An 18,890-nucleotide genomic window follows, 5' to 3' on the forward strand; every position below is an offset into this window, starting at 1 on the left:
TGGACATTCTTTCCTGCTTTGTCAAAGATGAGTTGACCATAGAGTTGAGGGTCCATTTCTGGGCTCTCTATTCTGTTCCATTGATCTATGTGTCTGTTTTTGTGCCAGTACCATACTGTCTTGATGATGACAGCTTTGTAATAGAGCTGGAAGAAAACTGATGATATTTAAAACAAACTCTATTTTATTTCAGTATTTCAGATACATTCCCTTATAAGAATCAAAAAAAAAAGAAAACACATACACGTTTAGCAAGAGGGCACACTTCCGTAACCCAGCAGGAAGACATGTGTTGCTAATAATAAAAGATATTCATAAAAACAACTTCAGTTATATTCAGTCAGACATGGGCAAGAACAAAATGTTTTATTTTCAGTCCCCAAAGAAGATTATCAGTATCAATTGCTTAAACCCATTATAAATAAACAAGATACTTTCAAATATAGGCAAGTAAGGCAAGAAAAGAGAAAATTTACAGTATTGGATATTTTATTTTATTTTTATTTACTTATTTATTTTTTTAAAGATTTTATTTATTTATTTGACAGAGAAAGACACAGCAAGAGAGGGAACACAAACGGGGAGTGGGAGAGGGAGAAGCAGACTCCCTGCCGAGCAGGGAGCCCGATGCAGGACTCGATCCCGGGACTCCAGGATCATGACCTGAGCCGAAGGCAGTCACTTAACCAACTGAGCCACCCAGGCGCCCTTACAGTATTGGATATTTTAAAAAAAGTAATTATTATAATCTTTATAATCATCTCAAGAGTAATTTCATTTAACACCTTAGGTTCAAGATGGTGATAGGTTACTAAAATATTGCCCAACACATCTTTATGAGATAAATTCAATTATAATTGTTGCAACTATTCCAGTCACAATTTAGACATAGAATCCAATTATCCATTTCATTTTCATTTATATCTCATGGGCTAGATCATTTATCATGTTTCATGATAATGATCAGAAGACACATGGAAAGTGATTTCTGGAGGTAACAAATTACCTACCATATTAGCATAGCTTACAAGATCCTGTCAACAACTACTATGCATAAATATGAGGTAATTAAATTTACAATGTGCAGGAGTGTTTGATATGCTACTTGCTTCCTTCGCAGCTGCCAAAAATCTGGGTTGCAAAATGCAGCAAACCGTTTGGTTGCAAATCAGGAACCATTATGCCCCAGAATGCCAACAGGTAGCCAGTATGCAGTGGCTCAAGATGCTGAGACGCATCTTTTATCACCTGGTATTATTACTTGTCACCAAACTATCCATCATTACTGCAGAGACAGGTTGGAATGAAAGTCCTGGACCTTCACATTACTGCTCCTTGAACTCTGTCTCATCCATCTTTTGCATCATTCCTGATTCACAACTAAGTACCCTCTCCTGGCTGCAAAACCAAGTGTGAACTTGTAATACCTTTAACCCACAATGCTTCTCTAATAGTAATTGATTTCTCTTTATTATGGAGCCACTGCTCAGAAAAGACTCATGCTTGCTTGCTGATGCCCAAAGATGCTTTTTAAAAGACCCAAGTTACAGAATTCCAATAGTTGTAGGAAAATGGTATTGTTTTGTTTCATTTTGTTTTGTAAGTTAGGCTTCAAAATTGCATTAGAATTTCAATTTTATTAATATGTAAAACTCAGAAATACAAACAGATAAAGACAGACACAGATGCCTCTGCATGCAAAGGTATAAACACTGAAAAGGAAAGATAGCTTAACATGTGTACAAATGCAGTATTTCAGTCTGAAATCTATTAATCAATGTCAAATATGTTGGATAGTCAAAACCAGAACTTTAAGGTACTTGGTATGTTGAAACTGCAAAAAATGTGTTTATCCTTAAAACAACACAAACAAAAGAGAACGATTTAAAGTTAGATACAATAATGTGTGTGAAAACTGCCTTTTAAAATAAATCTCTCACACCCATTTTTTTTCCTTCTTCACCAACTGCTAAGAGAACCTTCAAAAATGATACCAGTTACATAGTGGTTGGCATGCCATAAACTATCCAAGACTAAAGGGTTTTAATTCTGCTCCATCTGAATGCTGCTGTAAAAGTTTAATAAATCAAAATGATCAAAATGTTCCCAGTGGCAGATTGGGATTCGGTTTCCCATTCAAATTCTCTTTAATATATAGCTTCTCTGACATCTTCCATTTCTGCCATCTACGTTGAATCCCAAACACCCTGCTTTTCATCATTACCATGCATCAACCAGTCTGGTCATGGTAACTACTTTTTAACACTCCTGCACAATACAAAGAAATGTCATACCTGGTGGGGATTTTAAGATAGGAAAATTACAACAGATGAGAACTCTTTATCTACCTGTAAGTAAATATTTTTAAACCACCTGCTGCAGTGAATGACATTCTTTCAGGAATGAGAAATGCTGCTGGCCAGAAGTCTTAGAAAGAAAATCCCCCTCCTTCCAATGTTTTTAAAAATTGATGTAAGAAAAAGGTGTGTCTAGGAGCGTTATTATCAGGGGCAATCAAATTCTGAAGAGCAGAGAGTGAAGTCTTTAGAGAGCTTGCCTTATTTCTGTGAAGTACAAAGTTTTTACATGCAAGAGGAAAAAGAATTTCACTTAGCCTCATATCCAATCAGAAATCTACACTGAACCAGCAGGAAAAAAAAAATTTACACATGATGTGTTTTACATGTGTTTTTATATGTGGATAACGTCAGGAATAAAGAAAAAAAGACATCTTTAAACAGGGTTCTCTTTCTAAATTTTCCATGTAATTGAATACATCTGCTTTTATCCTAAGTTGAACAAGAAAAACTGTAAAAATATTGGCTAAAGGCTATGAAATGGGAGCTTACAAAATACACAAGTGTTTCTGAATTAAACTTATTATTTAATTCATCTTGTGTACACCCTACAATTAGTCAAAACCTTTCCCTGCATGCCTAAAGATTTTAAAACGGTCTCTCTAGTAACACAACCAAAAGCTTACAACTGAAATTATGCCCTATGCTGTTAAATAAGTTTTTCTACAAGTCTTCTATTTCTGTCTATACCGTATATTTCAGCTAGTATCCCAGGCTGACCTCTCCTTCTGCTGTCATCATCTCTCACCCTTGACTTGCTCTTTGCACCAAATACTCCCTCAAAGATACTTCACCATCTCAAGCTCTTATGGTTTTTAGAGCCCCCTAAACTAACTCCCTGGAATTTTACCAACCTCCAAATCATGTCCCATCCTGGTTTTCTGAGACAGATAGGAAGACATGAGTAACCTACTTCAAAACCCCCAGAAGTCCTCAAAGCAGATTACAAAATGTATGTATATTTCTTAGTCTGGATTCAAATTCCTCCACAATTGGGCCTCAAAGTGCACCTTCAGGCTCATCTCAGACTTTTCCCCTGGAAAACACTATGCTATACTCAACACTGTCCACAAGAACATGTGTTTTCCCACGCCCTCTGCTTGAAATTCCTTTTCCTTATCTTCAACTATCAAGATCCCGCCCCTCCACCAATGCTACGATGAAACTGTCTACCAAAGGCAATTAATGAGGCTGTCCTCCTCTGCTCTACACATTAAGTCCAGGCCTTTCATAAGGCATTCTACAATCCATGTTCTTTTTGTTTTTTCGACAACAATTATTTGATTATATCTGCTGGGTGTTGGCCGTGGTGCTGGCCACAGAGACACAATAATGAATGAGCAAAGGGAATAGTCCTTGACTTGCCTCGAGGGACAGAGGCAGATGTTAGGAACGCAGATACATTTTGAATACTGATGAAGAAACACTTCAGGCAGAAAAAGCAGAGGTCCTAAGGTAGAAGACAGCATGCTGCATTAAAGCAAATGAAAGCAAGCCAGTGCTGCTAGAGTTTGGTGAGCAAAGGAGAGTCTCATGAAAGACTGAAGAGGAGGACAGAACCAGATGAAGGTGGGCCCTGGACCCTGTGATGAGATATCTAGAATTTATGCTACATGAACAAAAAGCCATCAGAACCTGGGGGAGCACAGTCTTACTTTGTGTAGTTTAAGCAGTCTGTCAAGGGAATACTGACTTGAAGGAGGCAAGTGCTGATGTGGGCAGAGCAGTGAGGAGGCCTTTTTTTTTTTTTTTAAAGATTTTATTTATTTATTTATTTGAGAGAGAGAATGAGATAGAGAGAGAGAGCATGAGACGGGGGAGGGTCAGAGGGAGAAGCAGACTCCCTGCCAAGCAGGGAGCCCGATGCGGGACTCGATCCCGGGACTCCAGGATCATGACCTGAGCCAAAGGCAGTTGCTTAACCAACTGAGCCACCCAGGCGCCCGTGTGGAGGCCTTTTAAAGAAGAAGGTGTCACAATAAAAGTGGTGGCAGTGAAGTTAAAGAAAGTTCTGGGCACCCAGAGGATATGTAATAAAATTCAGACGAATGAAATAGTCAATTAATATACATATTTCTGTGGACTGTATCTCACTCAACAATGCAAAGATATTCAAGACTACTGTCTTGTACAAATATTTGTTCTGCACATACTAACAGAAGGAATTACATAAATATTTTGAAACCTTTTGAAACCTTAGAGCTAAATAATTTTGGAGAAAACATCTGTAAAACAAAACTGATAATTCTCTCCTGTTCTGAAAAAGAACTATCATTTGGCCTTCAGGTATTTTGGAAAAAGACTGAGAAGAAACTAGAATGAAATAAGAATGTAATACGTATGTTTGAGAAAAAAAAGAAGCGCAGGCGGAGGGAACAAGACATACAAAGGCCCTAAGGCAGGAGTATGCTCGAAGAGTCCGTATGTCTGCTGCGGATTAAGGACGGAGGTGAGTGACAGGAAATAAATTTTGAGTGACACTCAGAGGATATTTCATTTAAGACTTTTGTACCAGGAAAGAGTTGTGATTTCTTTTCTCCCTTAATTGAAGGGAAGCTGTTGGAGGAGTGACATGATAACATGAGCATAGCAATGGTTTCCTCCGTATGTATTTAAAGATGAAAGAAAATGCCAATGGCAATTAGGAAAATGTAAATAACCATGTGGGTAAAATTTCTTTCTAACAAGGGAAGAGGTAACTATTCATTCGTTGTTTGTTTGTTTGTTTTAACACAATGACAGATTCTGTGCCGAAACCACTAAATCTGATTCCAAATTGTGTAATACTGCAGAAAGACAGCAAAATATTTTCTTAGTTTAAGGCTCAGAAAGAGAAAATGGAGAGGAAAACAAAGTTAACTCCCAAATTATATCCTAAATTTAGAAGCAACCCCTTCCTTATACCTGGTAAGAGACGAGAACATCTGTAAGCCATGATTTCCCGCAAAACAAACAGCCGAACTTAGATAAAGCTATATAAGGAGAGGTTGTCATGGATTTATGTGTTAAGAAAAACTGCCCACATTTTGCCACAATTATTTAGTCTCTGTCCAGTTCTCAGTCCTCAAACCTCACTTTTAACACCAAAATGGACAACTTTTCCTTTTTTGTAAAAGCTAGTAACTATGAAGTAAACACAATCCATGCTGAGGACTAACAAAATATAAATGTTTACCTGTTCTTATTTGTGTTGACTTGATGATTGCCTTTCATTCTTTCTAGACTAAATGCTTCTTAGAAAAGGAAATAACATGATTTATATTACCCCAGATGGAAAGAAAAGTGATTTCTGCAGTAATATGATAACACTTCGTTGAACAAGTTGGTTTTGACTGATTTACCGAACATTTGAAGTCTACCTAACATTTTGTGAATGTTTTCTGTTTGCTGTGTATTTCTTACTTTGTATTCTTAGTAAGTCAGGCTCCTGATGACATTTTACTAGGAAGCAGAATGTGTGTTAGCTAGCTTTTAAAAAGGATGTGAACATCTCAATGGTAAACAGTTTATTCTAACTGTAAAAAGCTAAACATGAAAACTCACCCACCTGTCAGTCATACACTGGTAAGGGGAGCATATTACTCTTGACCTTCTCAGAAATGAAGTCCTGGGAGAGTAGAACAGACTCAAGAACTTAAACTAATGAAGTAATGTCCCGCATCCCTCCACAACACTTATCCTGCCATATTTACTCATTGTACCGCTAACAATACTATGAGTTTTAGCTCTCTGCCTCACTGATTGATTTCAATCTGTTAGCTACAGAGCTTCTGTTTAATTAACATTCTGTAAGACTCTAACCGTACATCATTATTTACCAAAACAGTGCTTAATAAAGGGCTTTAATGTAATAGCTCCTTAGGTATGGTATTTTTTATTTGTTAGAGGATCTTACTTTTTTTTTTCCTATAGAATTAGAAATGTGACCAAAATCAAAGATCTGTGCCAAAATATTTGATAATTTGACCATTTCTTATAAAATTAATTAGATTAAAATTGCTTGAGAGCTGGAATGATGTCTTCTGTCTCTTTGCTATCTCTGGTGCCTCTTACTTAACCATTTTAAGTACTCAACAAAGGCTGCTTGCTGATTTTCCAATGAAGTTGCAAACTGACTTCATTGCTTCCTTTTGGTTTGGGGTAAGGGAAGGAAAAATAGTCGGCAGGGAGGGGAATATGAATTATAGACACTGTTAGTTCATGAAGTTGATAGAAGTCCTCTGGAAGAAATGGGCCCAAATTACATTTATCACAAACTCCAAGAGAACGGAATTGAGAGACTCCGAAGCAAAATATAGGCCTAGGAACAGTGCTCTGAAATCAAATTCCCTGGAGTTCACAGAAAGAATTATTTGGCATGCAAATCTTCCTGCTTCCTCTTTGATCCTTCTCAGATTCTTAAGAAGTAAGCTCCAACAAAAGCAAACTCCCCAAAGATTCACTACAAAAAACAATGACCAGCACCTCAACTGCTAAACATTATGTAGAGCTCTACACATGAATCTTCTATGAAAATACATTCAAAACTCCCCTGGGAAAGAACTCTGATTGCATTTTTATTTTTAAAACAAAATAAATAACGTGAAAATAACCATGTGGGCAAAACAAGCCCCTCACGCTGCCATTTTCATGAAGTAGCTGAAGAAAACTCAGAGGAGGAAATTAATAGGAAAAAGTATTTGAAATAATCGTGTAAGAAAGTGGATAGAACAGAATCTCTATCATAACATACTATCTAAAATGAGGACATCTAGTATCCTTTTGCTCATTTAGAATTTAAAAATGTACCGGACACCTTGTACATTGAATCACCTGAATTACAAGTAGCTACAATGAATGAGAGGAGACTCCAAATGTTTCTTTTATCATACTGAAGGGTAGCAAAGTAAAATTTTAAAATATGCAACATTTGGAGCCTGCTACAAATTTGAGACATTTGGTTACCCCCTCCCACCCCTCAACCAACTTCATGTACTTTCCTAACTATATAGGGGCAGTCGGGGAAAATTAGTGTGTTATCAATTCATGTGTTCTTGGATTTCATTATAGTTCAGATTTTATAAAATATAGGTATTTGTACTGAATTCTCCCAGATAACTCCAAATTTCCTGTCAAGGTGACTAGTTTTCACAATAGAAGCAAAGAAAAGGGATCTTCAAGTCACCATTAAGAAAAAGGATCTTTATATGAATGCATAAGTCTGACAGCCGTGCCCTGAAAACTAGTTAAAAATCAACAGTGTGTGGTAGTAAGCGCACGCTGACGGACTCAAGCTAGAAATTCCATGGCCTTTAACCACCAACGAACAAAAGTATTAGTGTGTCATGTTTTCCACTTCCCAAATGTCCTTGCTTCTGATATAAAAACATTAAAATGAAATATTCAGACCTGATATTTAACATTTTATACAAAATAAGACTAGAGTAGAACACATTGGTCAAATAAAAATTATTTTTTAAATGAAAAAAAAAAATCATCCCAAACTTAAAGTCACCCTTACGAGTTTGTAGGAGAAGACAGCCTGATTCAGACACTACAAAAAACAGTTGCTACCATCCTTTCCCGGAAGCCAGAAATCTCCATCCCATGTGTAGATGAGGTGGCCCACAGCTCATCATCTATTCCCTTTATCTTTCAGGGTCAGCCCCACCATTCTGACTTTAACTAAACAATTTTAGTTATTAATTGTTAGAGAAGTATCGATCACCTATGCAAAAATATTGTGGCAGGTGCTGTAGCAAACAAAGATAAACCAGACAGGCTCTGATGGAACAAAAATCACAAATGATTTCGAAAGGAGAACTTGAAAAGTCCACATGCAAATGCAGTGTTAGTTTGGACTTCTTTCCTTCTTCCCCGGTGTAGCGGGTAACTGGTATTGGGCAAGTGATTCCAGTAAACAGCTTGCCATTCACCAAATTCACCCACTCCACACTTCTCCTGACTTAGGATAACACCTTTCTCCTGCACAACAAAATTCCAAACTGTACATCCTTCAGAATTAATTGTACATTCTTTTAAAATACTTCCTCAGTTCCTATCTTACCTGAACAGAATTAATAACTCTCTCTGAATAACACTGCTTGTGCTCTGGAATCCCATGCACAAATGTTCTCTACTGGATAGTCCAGTTGTCTGTCCACATGCAACCATACTATTTTTGATACTTGTGGAAGGTAGTAACTTCTCTATCCCCAAGTGAATGAGTCCAAAGAAGTATGTAAGTATACTGCTATCTGATGTCCATGAGGAGACCCTAGTTTAGGATAGAAGACAAAACTATGGACTGCAGAGAGAAGAACTGGAAAGAACCTGGATTTTTCATGACTAAATGAACCAACCCTAAAGCCTACCTCTGTACCTTCCAGGTACAAAGTCAATAAATACCCTTATCTTTAAGCTAAGTTTTATTGTCTTACAAAAGGAAGTATCAACAACAATCCAAACCCCTTATCATTTTAAACACCAAAATTTGTTTTACAGGTCCACCTACTATGCAGAGTAAGGTTGGGGACAGACATCCACCCTACTGACTCTACAGCTAGAGGTTGCTAGTATTCACTGAAAATAGATAAAAATATTAACTGAATACTTTTTACGTCCACAGCATTTTGATGATGGCTGATAGTTGGTGGTGCTAAAATTTAAAAATCAAACCAACAGAGACAAACAAAAACTGTGTTTTTCACATTAAATAACTTAAAATGTAACTGGAGTTTCACTGATAAAAAAAATAGAAAAGCATAACTAACAAATAGGAATAGAAATTTGAGTGTCAGTTGCAGCAGACAGAGAATTTCAGAGAAGTTTGTTTTGGGTCAGTTGGTCAGGAATGTAAGTGGACTCTTGATTTAGAGAGGTGGGAAAGAACGGGGAAGATTGCAAATGAAGTAAAGGATGAGAATCTGTAACACAACTTAGGCTACAAAGTCAGGGCTTTCAGCTTTCAGCTTGTAAACGCCATTTCAACCTGTATTTCACATTTTTTACACTTCAATTTTGTAAAAACATTGAACAGAAACATCTGCTCTTCATCTCATCTCTGTAAAAACTTTTTGTCAATAAAGATTGGCTTCCACAAGGTGAAGACATTATCATTACTCAAAATGATCTGGAAGCAATGCTAAAGTCATGACAAAGTAAATTCTGTTTCAGTATACTTTTTTTTTCTTCTTCTTCTGGCTGTGGGAACACAGAGATCAATACTCTTCCATGAGAATTTTGCAGTGAAATTTTCATTTGTAACGGACAGTAGTGAAAGAGCCTTAAGCATGCCCTGTCACTTCCAGTTTAGGAGAAAATGCACTAGTACACTCTTACCCTTGGGTCATTTTTGACAACAGGCAATGCTATGCCAGCTCTTATTAAAGACTATTCATATCACTGCCCCAAAAATTTCCTTTAAAATTATCATCTTTTGTATCGATGTAACAGGATGTCAGCTTTAAAAGTGCCAATGAGAGACAGGACCTGTCACCATAGTTAATTCTCAGCACTGTTTTAACACCAGGACAGCCGACCCCAAAGGGTGGGTTGTTTGGTTAAGAATATTTATTTGGTGGTTATCTAGACAAACAAGAAAATTTATTCCTTTATATTCATTTTCAAAATAAAACAAGCAAAGTATTACCTGTAAGTATTAGATCTATAACAACCTAAATATGTTGAAAAGAAAATAAAACTGCCAAAACGATCAAAATATGTTTCTAAATTGTTGGCGGACTCTGGATAGCAAGATTTAAAGCACCATTGTATTTTAACCCAACCATATAAAATCTGAAACAAAAACAAAATGTAGGCTAAATGGCAGAACTTTAAAAAAGGAAAAGAAAAAAAGTCAAACTTCTCTATGAAATCCAAAGATTCTCTATTTATACATCTTACTGAAATATTTATTCCACAAGTAACACTCCCAGAGCAGCCATAATACATCTGTCTCCAGGTAAAGAAAACCAAGCTTTGATAAAATGATAAAATCTATTTTTTGATTCAGATAAACAAGAGAGATCTGGTAATGCCAAAACAAAACTAAAATACACAAATATAAAACAGCTTTACGAGAAAAGGAAATGTATCTTTCAAACGGAGCACCCAGATAAAAGTTTCAACTCTGCTTTCTACAAACTGTTGAATACACCACAAGACCACTTCCTCAAAAAAAGTATATATATGTATATATACGTATATATACACATCGACATACGCACATACAGACAGACAGACACACATATAAATAACTGTATGGTATTCAAAAGCACTCTAACTGCGCTATGAAAAGCCACCAGCTCTTTAAGCGCCTGCACATCAAATGCAGAGTACCATACACATCAGTGAGCATGATGACTCAAGGGCACACCCAACTTCCGGTATCCAGAGCATATTAATCACTCTGAAGACTACCCAAGGACAGCTTCAGGCTTTCCAAAGTAGGCTCAGGTGAGAAAGAGGCTGGAACAGGCTCAAGAGAGATGAGTATACAAGCATCTACAAACATAAAAATCGTCTCTCTGCCTGAACCTTGCCTGAGCACTGAACGCTAAAATACTATCCTATTTTCTTATTATTCGATTAATTGGGACTGTGATTTCATGAACTTAAGCAGATGATATGAGCTGACTCTGGAGACACGAGAGAAGTCTTATTTAATACAGAGTCATATCCAGTCTACAAAGATAAACTTTTTTTTTAAAAAAATGATCTATAGGCTCTCTCAAGACAAAAAGCATTACAAACGGCTAGTGGCATTATTTAATCATGATAATGTGAGATAAAGCTGTGGTGGAAAAGCAGGAGCCCAGCCTCAGGAGTCAAGAAACACAGGGTTAAATTCTGGTTCAGTCAATTATTAGATTTTTGTGGCTCGGGGCAATTATCATATAGTCTGAATTTCAATTTTCTTCTCTCTAAAGCATTAAAGGTTAAAGTATTAAAATCAAGTAAATCTTAAAATGAAATAATATATGTAAAAGACATCTGATGTCAAGCATTTAAAATAGATTAACTTGAATATGGATGTCTCTCATGTTCTCCTTCCAGCCTCTGAGCCTTGACACGTGCCCTGTTCTCTGCCTGGCACTTCCTGCGGGCATTTATTTCTCTTATCCCTGCCCCCACATCCACATCCCTCACCTGGACAACGGTTCTCAACCTTCAGATGCTATCTCAAAGAAAGCTCACTCACAAGGACCTTGTCTTGATGTCTCAGATAAATCTCAGTTCAGGTTAGACATTCTTGTTACGATCTCCCAAACTTGAGGAGATTTAGGTGGTTTATAATTATTTTCATTTGTGTCATTATTGATTGATGCCGGAGTCTATTCAACAGAGCTGTATTTCCTTTAAATTTTCACATAGGAAATAGATTACTCATTTTTATTTTTATTTTTTTTAAAGATCTTATTTATTTGAGAGAGAAAGAGAGTGAGCGAGTGAGAGAGAATGCACATGAGCCAGGGGAGGGGCAGAGAAGCAGACTCCCCGCCAAGCGGGGAGCCTGATGTGGGACTCGATCCCCGGACCCTGGGATCAGGACCTGAGCCAAAGGCAGACGCTTAACGGACTCAGCCACCCAGGTACCCAATTCCTCATTTTTAGGGCTTCAGTTCAACTGCCCCTCTCAAAGAGGTCTTCCAGATCACCCGAACAAAAATATTAATCACCATCACTTTGAGTATTTATGTTTCTTCATAACACATACCATCATTTGATACATTTTCAGTATTTTTCTATATAGTGTGCCTAATACACCTCAGTGTTGAGCTCTACATGGTCAGGGACTTTGTATTTTATTTACAATTTTATCTCCACAAACTGGAACAGTGTATTATTTGGTGTATATGTTTCATAGTATCAGGGACCCAGTAAATTTTGAATGAATTTAATACACATTGTGCACGTGTACTTGTCAAGCTAAGCTAAAGACCACTTAGCAAGCCTAACTTTCTAAGATCCTCTGGGGGCCAGAATTGGTGAACATCCACCACCACTGGGTTTTGATACTGTTAACCTTTACAGATCTCCATGGGGATAGAAACTCTGACCTTGACCTCATGGCCACAATGCTTTGAAGAACAAAAGTGGTATCTGTGGAGCTATTTTAAACAGGAAAAGCAAGTCTAAAATTAAAATGCAAAACTAGATGGTGGCAAAATGGAATAAAGTGTTCTACATGGTTAGCCCTATTACAGCTTTTTAAAATAGATTCCTTTCTATGGAAAACACTTGTTGAAACCTTGTTCGACAAATGTACAACAGTCTTATTTTACTTTAAGACATTAGCAGAACTTTTATATGATAAAATTTTTCGGTGACTTGCGATGAAGAGCAGCAGGTTTAAAAATCAATCAAAATATCTACAAGGCTGCTTTGTTCTAACCAAGCCAAGCAATTTCATGAAGTGAAAGCAACTTTACCTCTTACAATAAGTTGAGCGAAATTGGACACACCGGAGCCTCGTTCTGACTGCGTTACACAGCGGTACAAATCCTGGTCAGTTTTTGTCACTTCCTGCAATCTAAAGGAAGCAGCAAATCTTCTGTGATTGATGTTCTTAGTCTGGGCTACTGGTATATCTTCTCCATTTCGTCTCTGCAAGCAGAAACCAATCTTTAAAAGACAGGTTCTTAACATTTCCATAAATCTAAAGCATCTTAGCAACCGATACCTGTGATAAATTATTCTTGTTCCTAAATTAGGAGGAAAATGTCTATGTAGCCCCACAAATCATTTCCATTGTCATTCAACCCAAAAAAAGCATGGAAATAAACACTGGTATCCTTTAGGGGTATAGCACTGATATTATACATTACTACTATTTTCCATAAAATTGTTATTGGCTCAGAGCATATGAATTAACAGAACAGTTATTGGCCCCATGGCATATAATTCCTTTTCCCAGAGTATACATATGGGAGCTTCTTTTAGCCCTTATTCTATACAGCATGTGCTATATAATAGGTTTGTCCCCATAAGAAGACCAAGACCATGCCCAATGCATCTTTGTATTCTAAAAGTGTAGCATGTGACCGGCCACAGAATGACAATAAAATACTGATGAATAATTTAGAGCCAAACCAAAATCTGTACCTCTTTGCAAACCTTATCTCTTTGGCATTAATGACAGCCAATTTATACTGTTTAAGAGAAGTAATCAAAAGGACCTAAATGTTAATAGCATATCTGTCAACTTTCAAAATGAAATACTGAAAAGCATATTTATGACATCAGGTACCTCACACAAGACCAGTAAGTGTAAGTTATAAAGGAAATGGTTGAAAAATTCAACTATAATAAAATTTATAACTTCTATATGTTGAAAGACATCATAAATAAAGTGAAAAAAACCAAGCCACGAACTGTGATAAGATATTTGTCATGGAAATAATCCATCAAAAGATAAATAGCCAGGTTATGTAAAGATCTTCTACAGTTCAATAAGAAAAAAGACAAACAACCCTATCAAAATGTGGACAGGCTATAAAAAGAAAAAATGTATATGTCTAATAACCATGAAAAGAAATCCTCAACCTTAATTTTAAAATGTCTATATGTCAAAGACAGCACAAAGGGCAAAAGAAAAGTCATAACTATGAGAAAGAACCGGTCATGATCCTCAACCTCAACTCTTGTTGGTGAAATGCTAAATATCCTGGTATCCTTTCATACTACTTAAAGATCATCTCATACTACTAGATGTGCGAAACAAAAGCTAAAATTACAAATGGAAGTATAAAATATTACAGTCATTTTAGAAGATAATTTGTTACTCTCTAGTAAATCTAAAGATGTATATACCCTAGCACCCAAAAGTTCACTTCTATATTTCTACATCTGAATGAATCATTTTTGCATATGTGATCAAAAAGATAATGTACAAGAATGTCAAACTCAGAATCATTTCAATATAAGAACAGTTCAATATGGGAAAGATCCAAATTTTCCTGAATAGATTGAGAATTGGCCATCCAACAAAATACAGTGTAAATGTTTATGCAAACTAAGACCAGCAGTGTGCTGGTAAAATGCTGAACAACTCGTTCCTAACCAAAAATATAAAGTGTTGATTTGTATCATGTCCGAATTTCTGTGGTGTAAATACTCCCACTATGGTCACTTTCACATTACCAATGTAATATCGTTTGGCTCCTAAAATTACTGAAAAATTAGCAATAGCGATCACAACCAGCTCCATTATTCCGCTGATGTGAAATACACGTATACATGTTAAAACCTTAAATAAAATTCCTTAACAAAAATTAGTATATGAAATAAAAATGCAAAATGTCAACTTCTTTTAAATTTGGTGGGTACATTAGTGGTCATCTTACTGTTTCCTATAATTTTTTCATGGCTGAAGCACTTTGTATTTTTTAAAAGAGTAAATAATAAAGGGATCATTCTATTATTTTAGTAACTTTAAATCCTAAAATCCACTGTATCTGTACTCTCTTTTCTCCACATCCCTGAAATGATATATCTGTGCATACTATGTAGTATATACACATGTATGGGTATGCATACGCATACATATACACTTAAGGACACAAAGTCCCAACTATGATTTTACCATATTTTATTCATTCAGCATTTTTTTAAAAGATTTTATTTATTTATTTTGACAGAGAGAGAGAGAGAGAGACAGCAAGAGAAGGAACACAAGCAGTGGGGAGTGGGAAAGGGAGAAGCAGAATTCCCGCTGAGCAGAGAGCCCAATGATCTGGGGTTGGATCCATGGGGCTCTATTCCAGTACCCTGGGATCATGACCTGAGCCTAAGGCAGACTCAAGAACTGAGCCACGCAGGTGCCCCTTATTCATTCAGCGTTTTGTTAACTCTTTCCTTACCCACCTATTCCATGATTTTTGCACCAAGATCTCTGATCATTCTCCTGGATAATAATGAAGACAAAATGCTTATATTGTATTTTCTCTTCATTAAGCATATAAGCATAAGCTTATATATGCAGCTTATATTCAGAAGTCTTAAGATAAAAATCCATAAAATCAAGTCTAGATTCTTTATCCATACAAACCACACAAACAAAAACCCATTACATATGCAAATTTCAGGCTGCCCTTTTTTCAATGATTACATCATTTGATACAATCTTTCTAACTGGAAGGCACTCTTTATACCTGCACATACTCTCATTTCCTCTTCCTCTAACTTATCCCTCCAATGGTGCCCTCAACCTTTCAGCACCTTCCTCTCTGCCATTTATATTTCTCAGCTCTTCTGCAAGACCAGCCAAGTCCCTTGGCAGCCCTCCTTCTGAATTACCTTGTGTGTGCACACACACACCCACATCTTTTAACTTTCAAAAGCCCATCTTCTCTAATGAAGAGATTCTAAGTACCTTCAATGTTTCTCTCTCAGTCATCATTATTTCCTCTTTCCATCTTAATTGCCATTCATCTCATGATACCACCTTCCTCCAAACTTTTCTTTAAAGGAGGGCATGTTTTCTTCTCTGGCCTTCCTCTCCTTTAGGGAAGGCCACCATTACCTAGTTCGTCCCTTGCAGAACGACATTCCTCTACAATCCCACTCACCAACCTCTCAACTTCTGGAATTCCCAGCATCCCCAAGTATCATTCCCATCACAGTGATCTACCAGGCTAAAGTGTCCTCTCCAGCATAGTCCTGTGAATATTCTCAGTGATCCCCAAACTCACCCTGGCCTCAGTGATGCCCAACAGCCTCTTTTACGACCTTAGGATATCCAAGTTCCCGTGCTATGATGGTTTCCTCTAGAACCACAGCTGACCATGTGATTCTCCCATTTCTTCAATCCTCTGCATTTTTTTTTTTATTATGTTATGTTAGTCACCATACATTACATCATTAGTTTTTGATGTAGTGTTCCATGATTCATTGTTTGCGTATAACACCCAGTGCTCCATGAAATACGTGCCTTCACCAGGCTAACCCATCCCCCCACCCCCCCTCCCCTCTAGAACCCTCAGTTTGTTTCTCAGAATCCATAGTCTCTCATGGTTCGTCTCCCCCTCCGATGTCCCCCCCTTCATTTTTCCCTTCCTGCATTTTCAATGAGACCTCACTTGACCCCTTACTTTACAACCAGCCATCAAAGCCTCAATGACAGGCTTTTCTATCTTGAATCTCTTCTAATATATTCTCTCTCTCTCTCTATATATATATGTATGTATGTATATATATATATATATATATGATATGATATGAGAAGTGGGGGAAATCTCTATATATCTCTCTATAAAAGTTACTATGTATCTATAAAGTATATACAGATATATATATAAGGGAGAGAAAGATATCTCCCCCACTTCTCATATCATATCATATATAGATAGATACAGATATAGATATATACTTTTTTCCCTCTTGGTATACGACATCACCCTAAAGGTAGGGTTTCAAGTCTTACTTACATACATATTTTTCTTCCCTGCCATCATATATATTATCTTTATTTACTGAGTTGCTCAAGTTCTTGGTTAAAATGAATTAAATTCACTGCTGTTTTGAGAGACAAGAATATGTAAGCCCTCCTTAGGCTTTTATAAATTATTATAACAAAATATACTAATCATTAGTTAAAAGTAATAATAAAGGGAAGCTACATAAATACAGAACCTCAAAGGCATCTGGAGATCATTTATGCCAAGGTATTTCTGAACAATACCTCAACTTAAAGACATTGAGGGACCTGCTTAAGGAGATCAAGGAGTACACAGAGGTGATTACATTACATTATGTTTATATTTGTGTTTAGTAATATGCTAACATAAGCACAAAATTGCTTATATAGGATATACATTGTTTATATAATTAAAGAGCACAGAAAACATACATGCTATTTTTTTTTAAGATTTTATTTATTTGACAGAGAGAGACACAGTGAGAGAGGGAACACAAGCAGGGGGAGTGGTAGAGGGAGACGCAGGCTCCCCACTGATCAGGGAGCCCAATGCGGGGCTTGATCCCAGGACCCTGGGATCATGACCCAAGCCAAAGGCAGATGCTTAACGACTGAGCCACCCAGGCGCCCCTGACATACATGTTATTTATCTCTTGAAATAACAATAACCATTCATCATACCATTATACCCTCATAATATTCAGGCTTATCTTCAATAATCATTTAATAAGTGCCTCCATGTACCTCATGGTACATAGGCTATTATCTTGGTTCTGTCACTGCTATCTCAAAAAAACCTATGTGACAGTTATTTCCATTTAAAGATCATAAAATCAGGATTCAGAAAGATTAGAAATGTGATACGTAGCCTGTTAGTAGCAGGATTAAAACTCTAAACCAGGTTTAATGACACAAAATCCAGCAGTATTTCCTCTAAACTAAGCCAAAGTTGCTTTTTTCCCCCATTTATATTATAGGTCCAGTCCAATGAATTGATTATTTGTTGTAAAGCCTTGGTCAATGCATTGTACCAAAGAGAAATATAATTTACTCTACTAGACATTGCATTATTTACTCAGCTTCCAGTAATGCATTACAGTTAAAAATAGCAAATGATGACATGTACATTTCAGAAGTAAAAAATAATGATAACTTTTCTTCTATAATCCAAAATAATAGGTCTTTGCCTGACTGACTACAAACTATCAATTTAGCAGAGTGGGCAGCACTATGAAGGAAGAAAGAAGTCATGTTAAATTTCTCCTTTATGCAGCAGTGTTTGCATATAGTTTTCTGCTTTTACATTCTTCAGTTCCAGGCTCTTTATCCTGCTTTGAGTTTTTTTGCATGATTTTGCCACTGTAAATATCCCCAACTCTGAGAAATACTGAGAAACGAACCACAAAATTATATGATCCAAGGATTATAACCTAACACTTTGCCTTTTTCTCTCCCCCACTTCTCATATCCTCACCATGCTTTCTTAGTTGCTGTGTCTCCATACAGGTTGCTGAGATTTGTCATTAGAGTCTCTGAGTTATTACTCCCCTATTTAACTAAGTAAGCTCCCTCATGCAGGCCATATGCAGTGTTTATTTGACAAGTTCGGCTTAAAGTAGTGCAGTGATAATAATGGTTAATTCTCAACATCTATAATACCCAGGTTATTAATCAAAGCCCTTGCTATTCCGAGTGTGATCTACAGACCAGCAGCATCAAAATCACCTGTCAAATTGTTACAAAGCCTAAGTCTAGAGATCACTCTAAACCTACTGAATTGAAATCTACATTTTCACAAGATCCCTAGGTTACGCATCAAGACATTACAGCTTGAGACACACTGGTAGAAAACAATCATGGAAGTCCTATTCCTAATCATAGTGAAAGGTATAAAAATGGTGTGTACCCTGATTCTGGCCAATGAGATTCGACAAAAACAGGCCAATTCCCTTCCAGGAAGGTTTTCACACTTCTAGAGAAGACACAGTGGGTCCTCTTTTCTTTTTCTCGTTATGCCTAAAACTAAAAGAGTGGACTTGTCAATGTGAGAGAAGCCAATGTGAGGGAAAAGTGGACACACAGAGGACAGCACATCAGGGAGGAAGACAGAATCAGGTTCTTGATCAAGTGTTTGA

General features: G+C 36.8%; 1 protein-coding gene across 4 annotated transcripts in view; it reads right to left on the bottom strand.

Annotated features, from left to right (window-relative positions):
• PTPRK (protein tyrosine phosphatase receptor type K) overlaps positions 1-18,890 on the bottom strand; it is a 532,644-nt gene that overhangs the window by 218,262 nt on the left and 295,492 nt on the right. For all 4 annotated transcript variants that reach the window (XM_081828970.1, XM_081828968.1, XM_081828967.1 and 1 more), the window contains exon 6: positions 12,770-12,944. In XM_081828970.1, the coding sequence (XP_081685096.1) occupies positions 12,770-12,944 (175 nt within the window). The remainder of the gene's footprint in view (positions 1-12,769; positions 12,945-18,890) is intronic.

Source organism: Leptonychotes weddellii, chromosome 8 (assembly GCF_054177405.1).
Source record: "Leptonychotes weddellii isolate Sample4059 chromosome 8, ASM5417740v2, whole genome shotgun sequence".
NCBI lineage: Eukaryota > Metazoa > Chordata > Mammalia > Carnivora > Phocidae > Leptonychotes > Leptonychotes weddellii.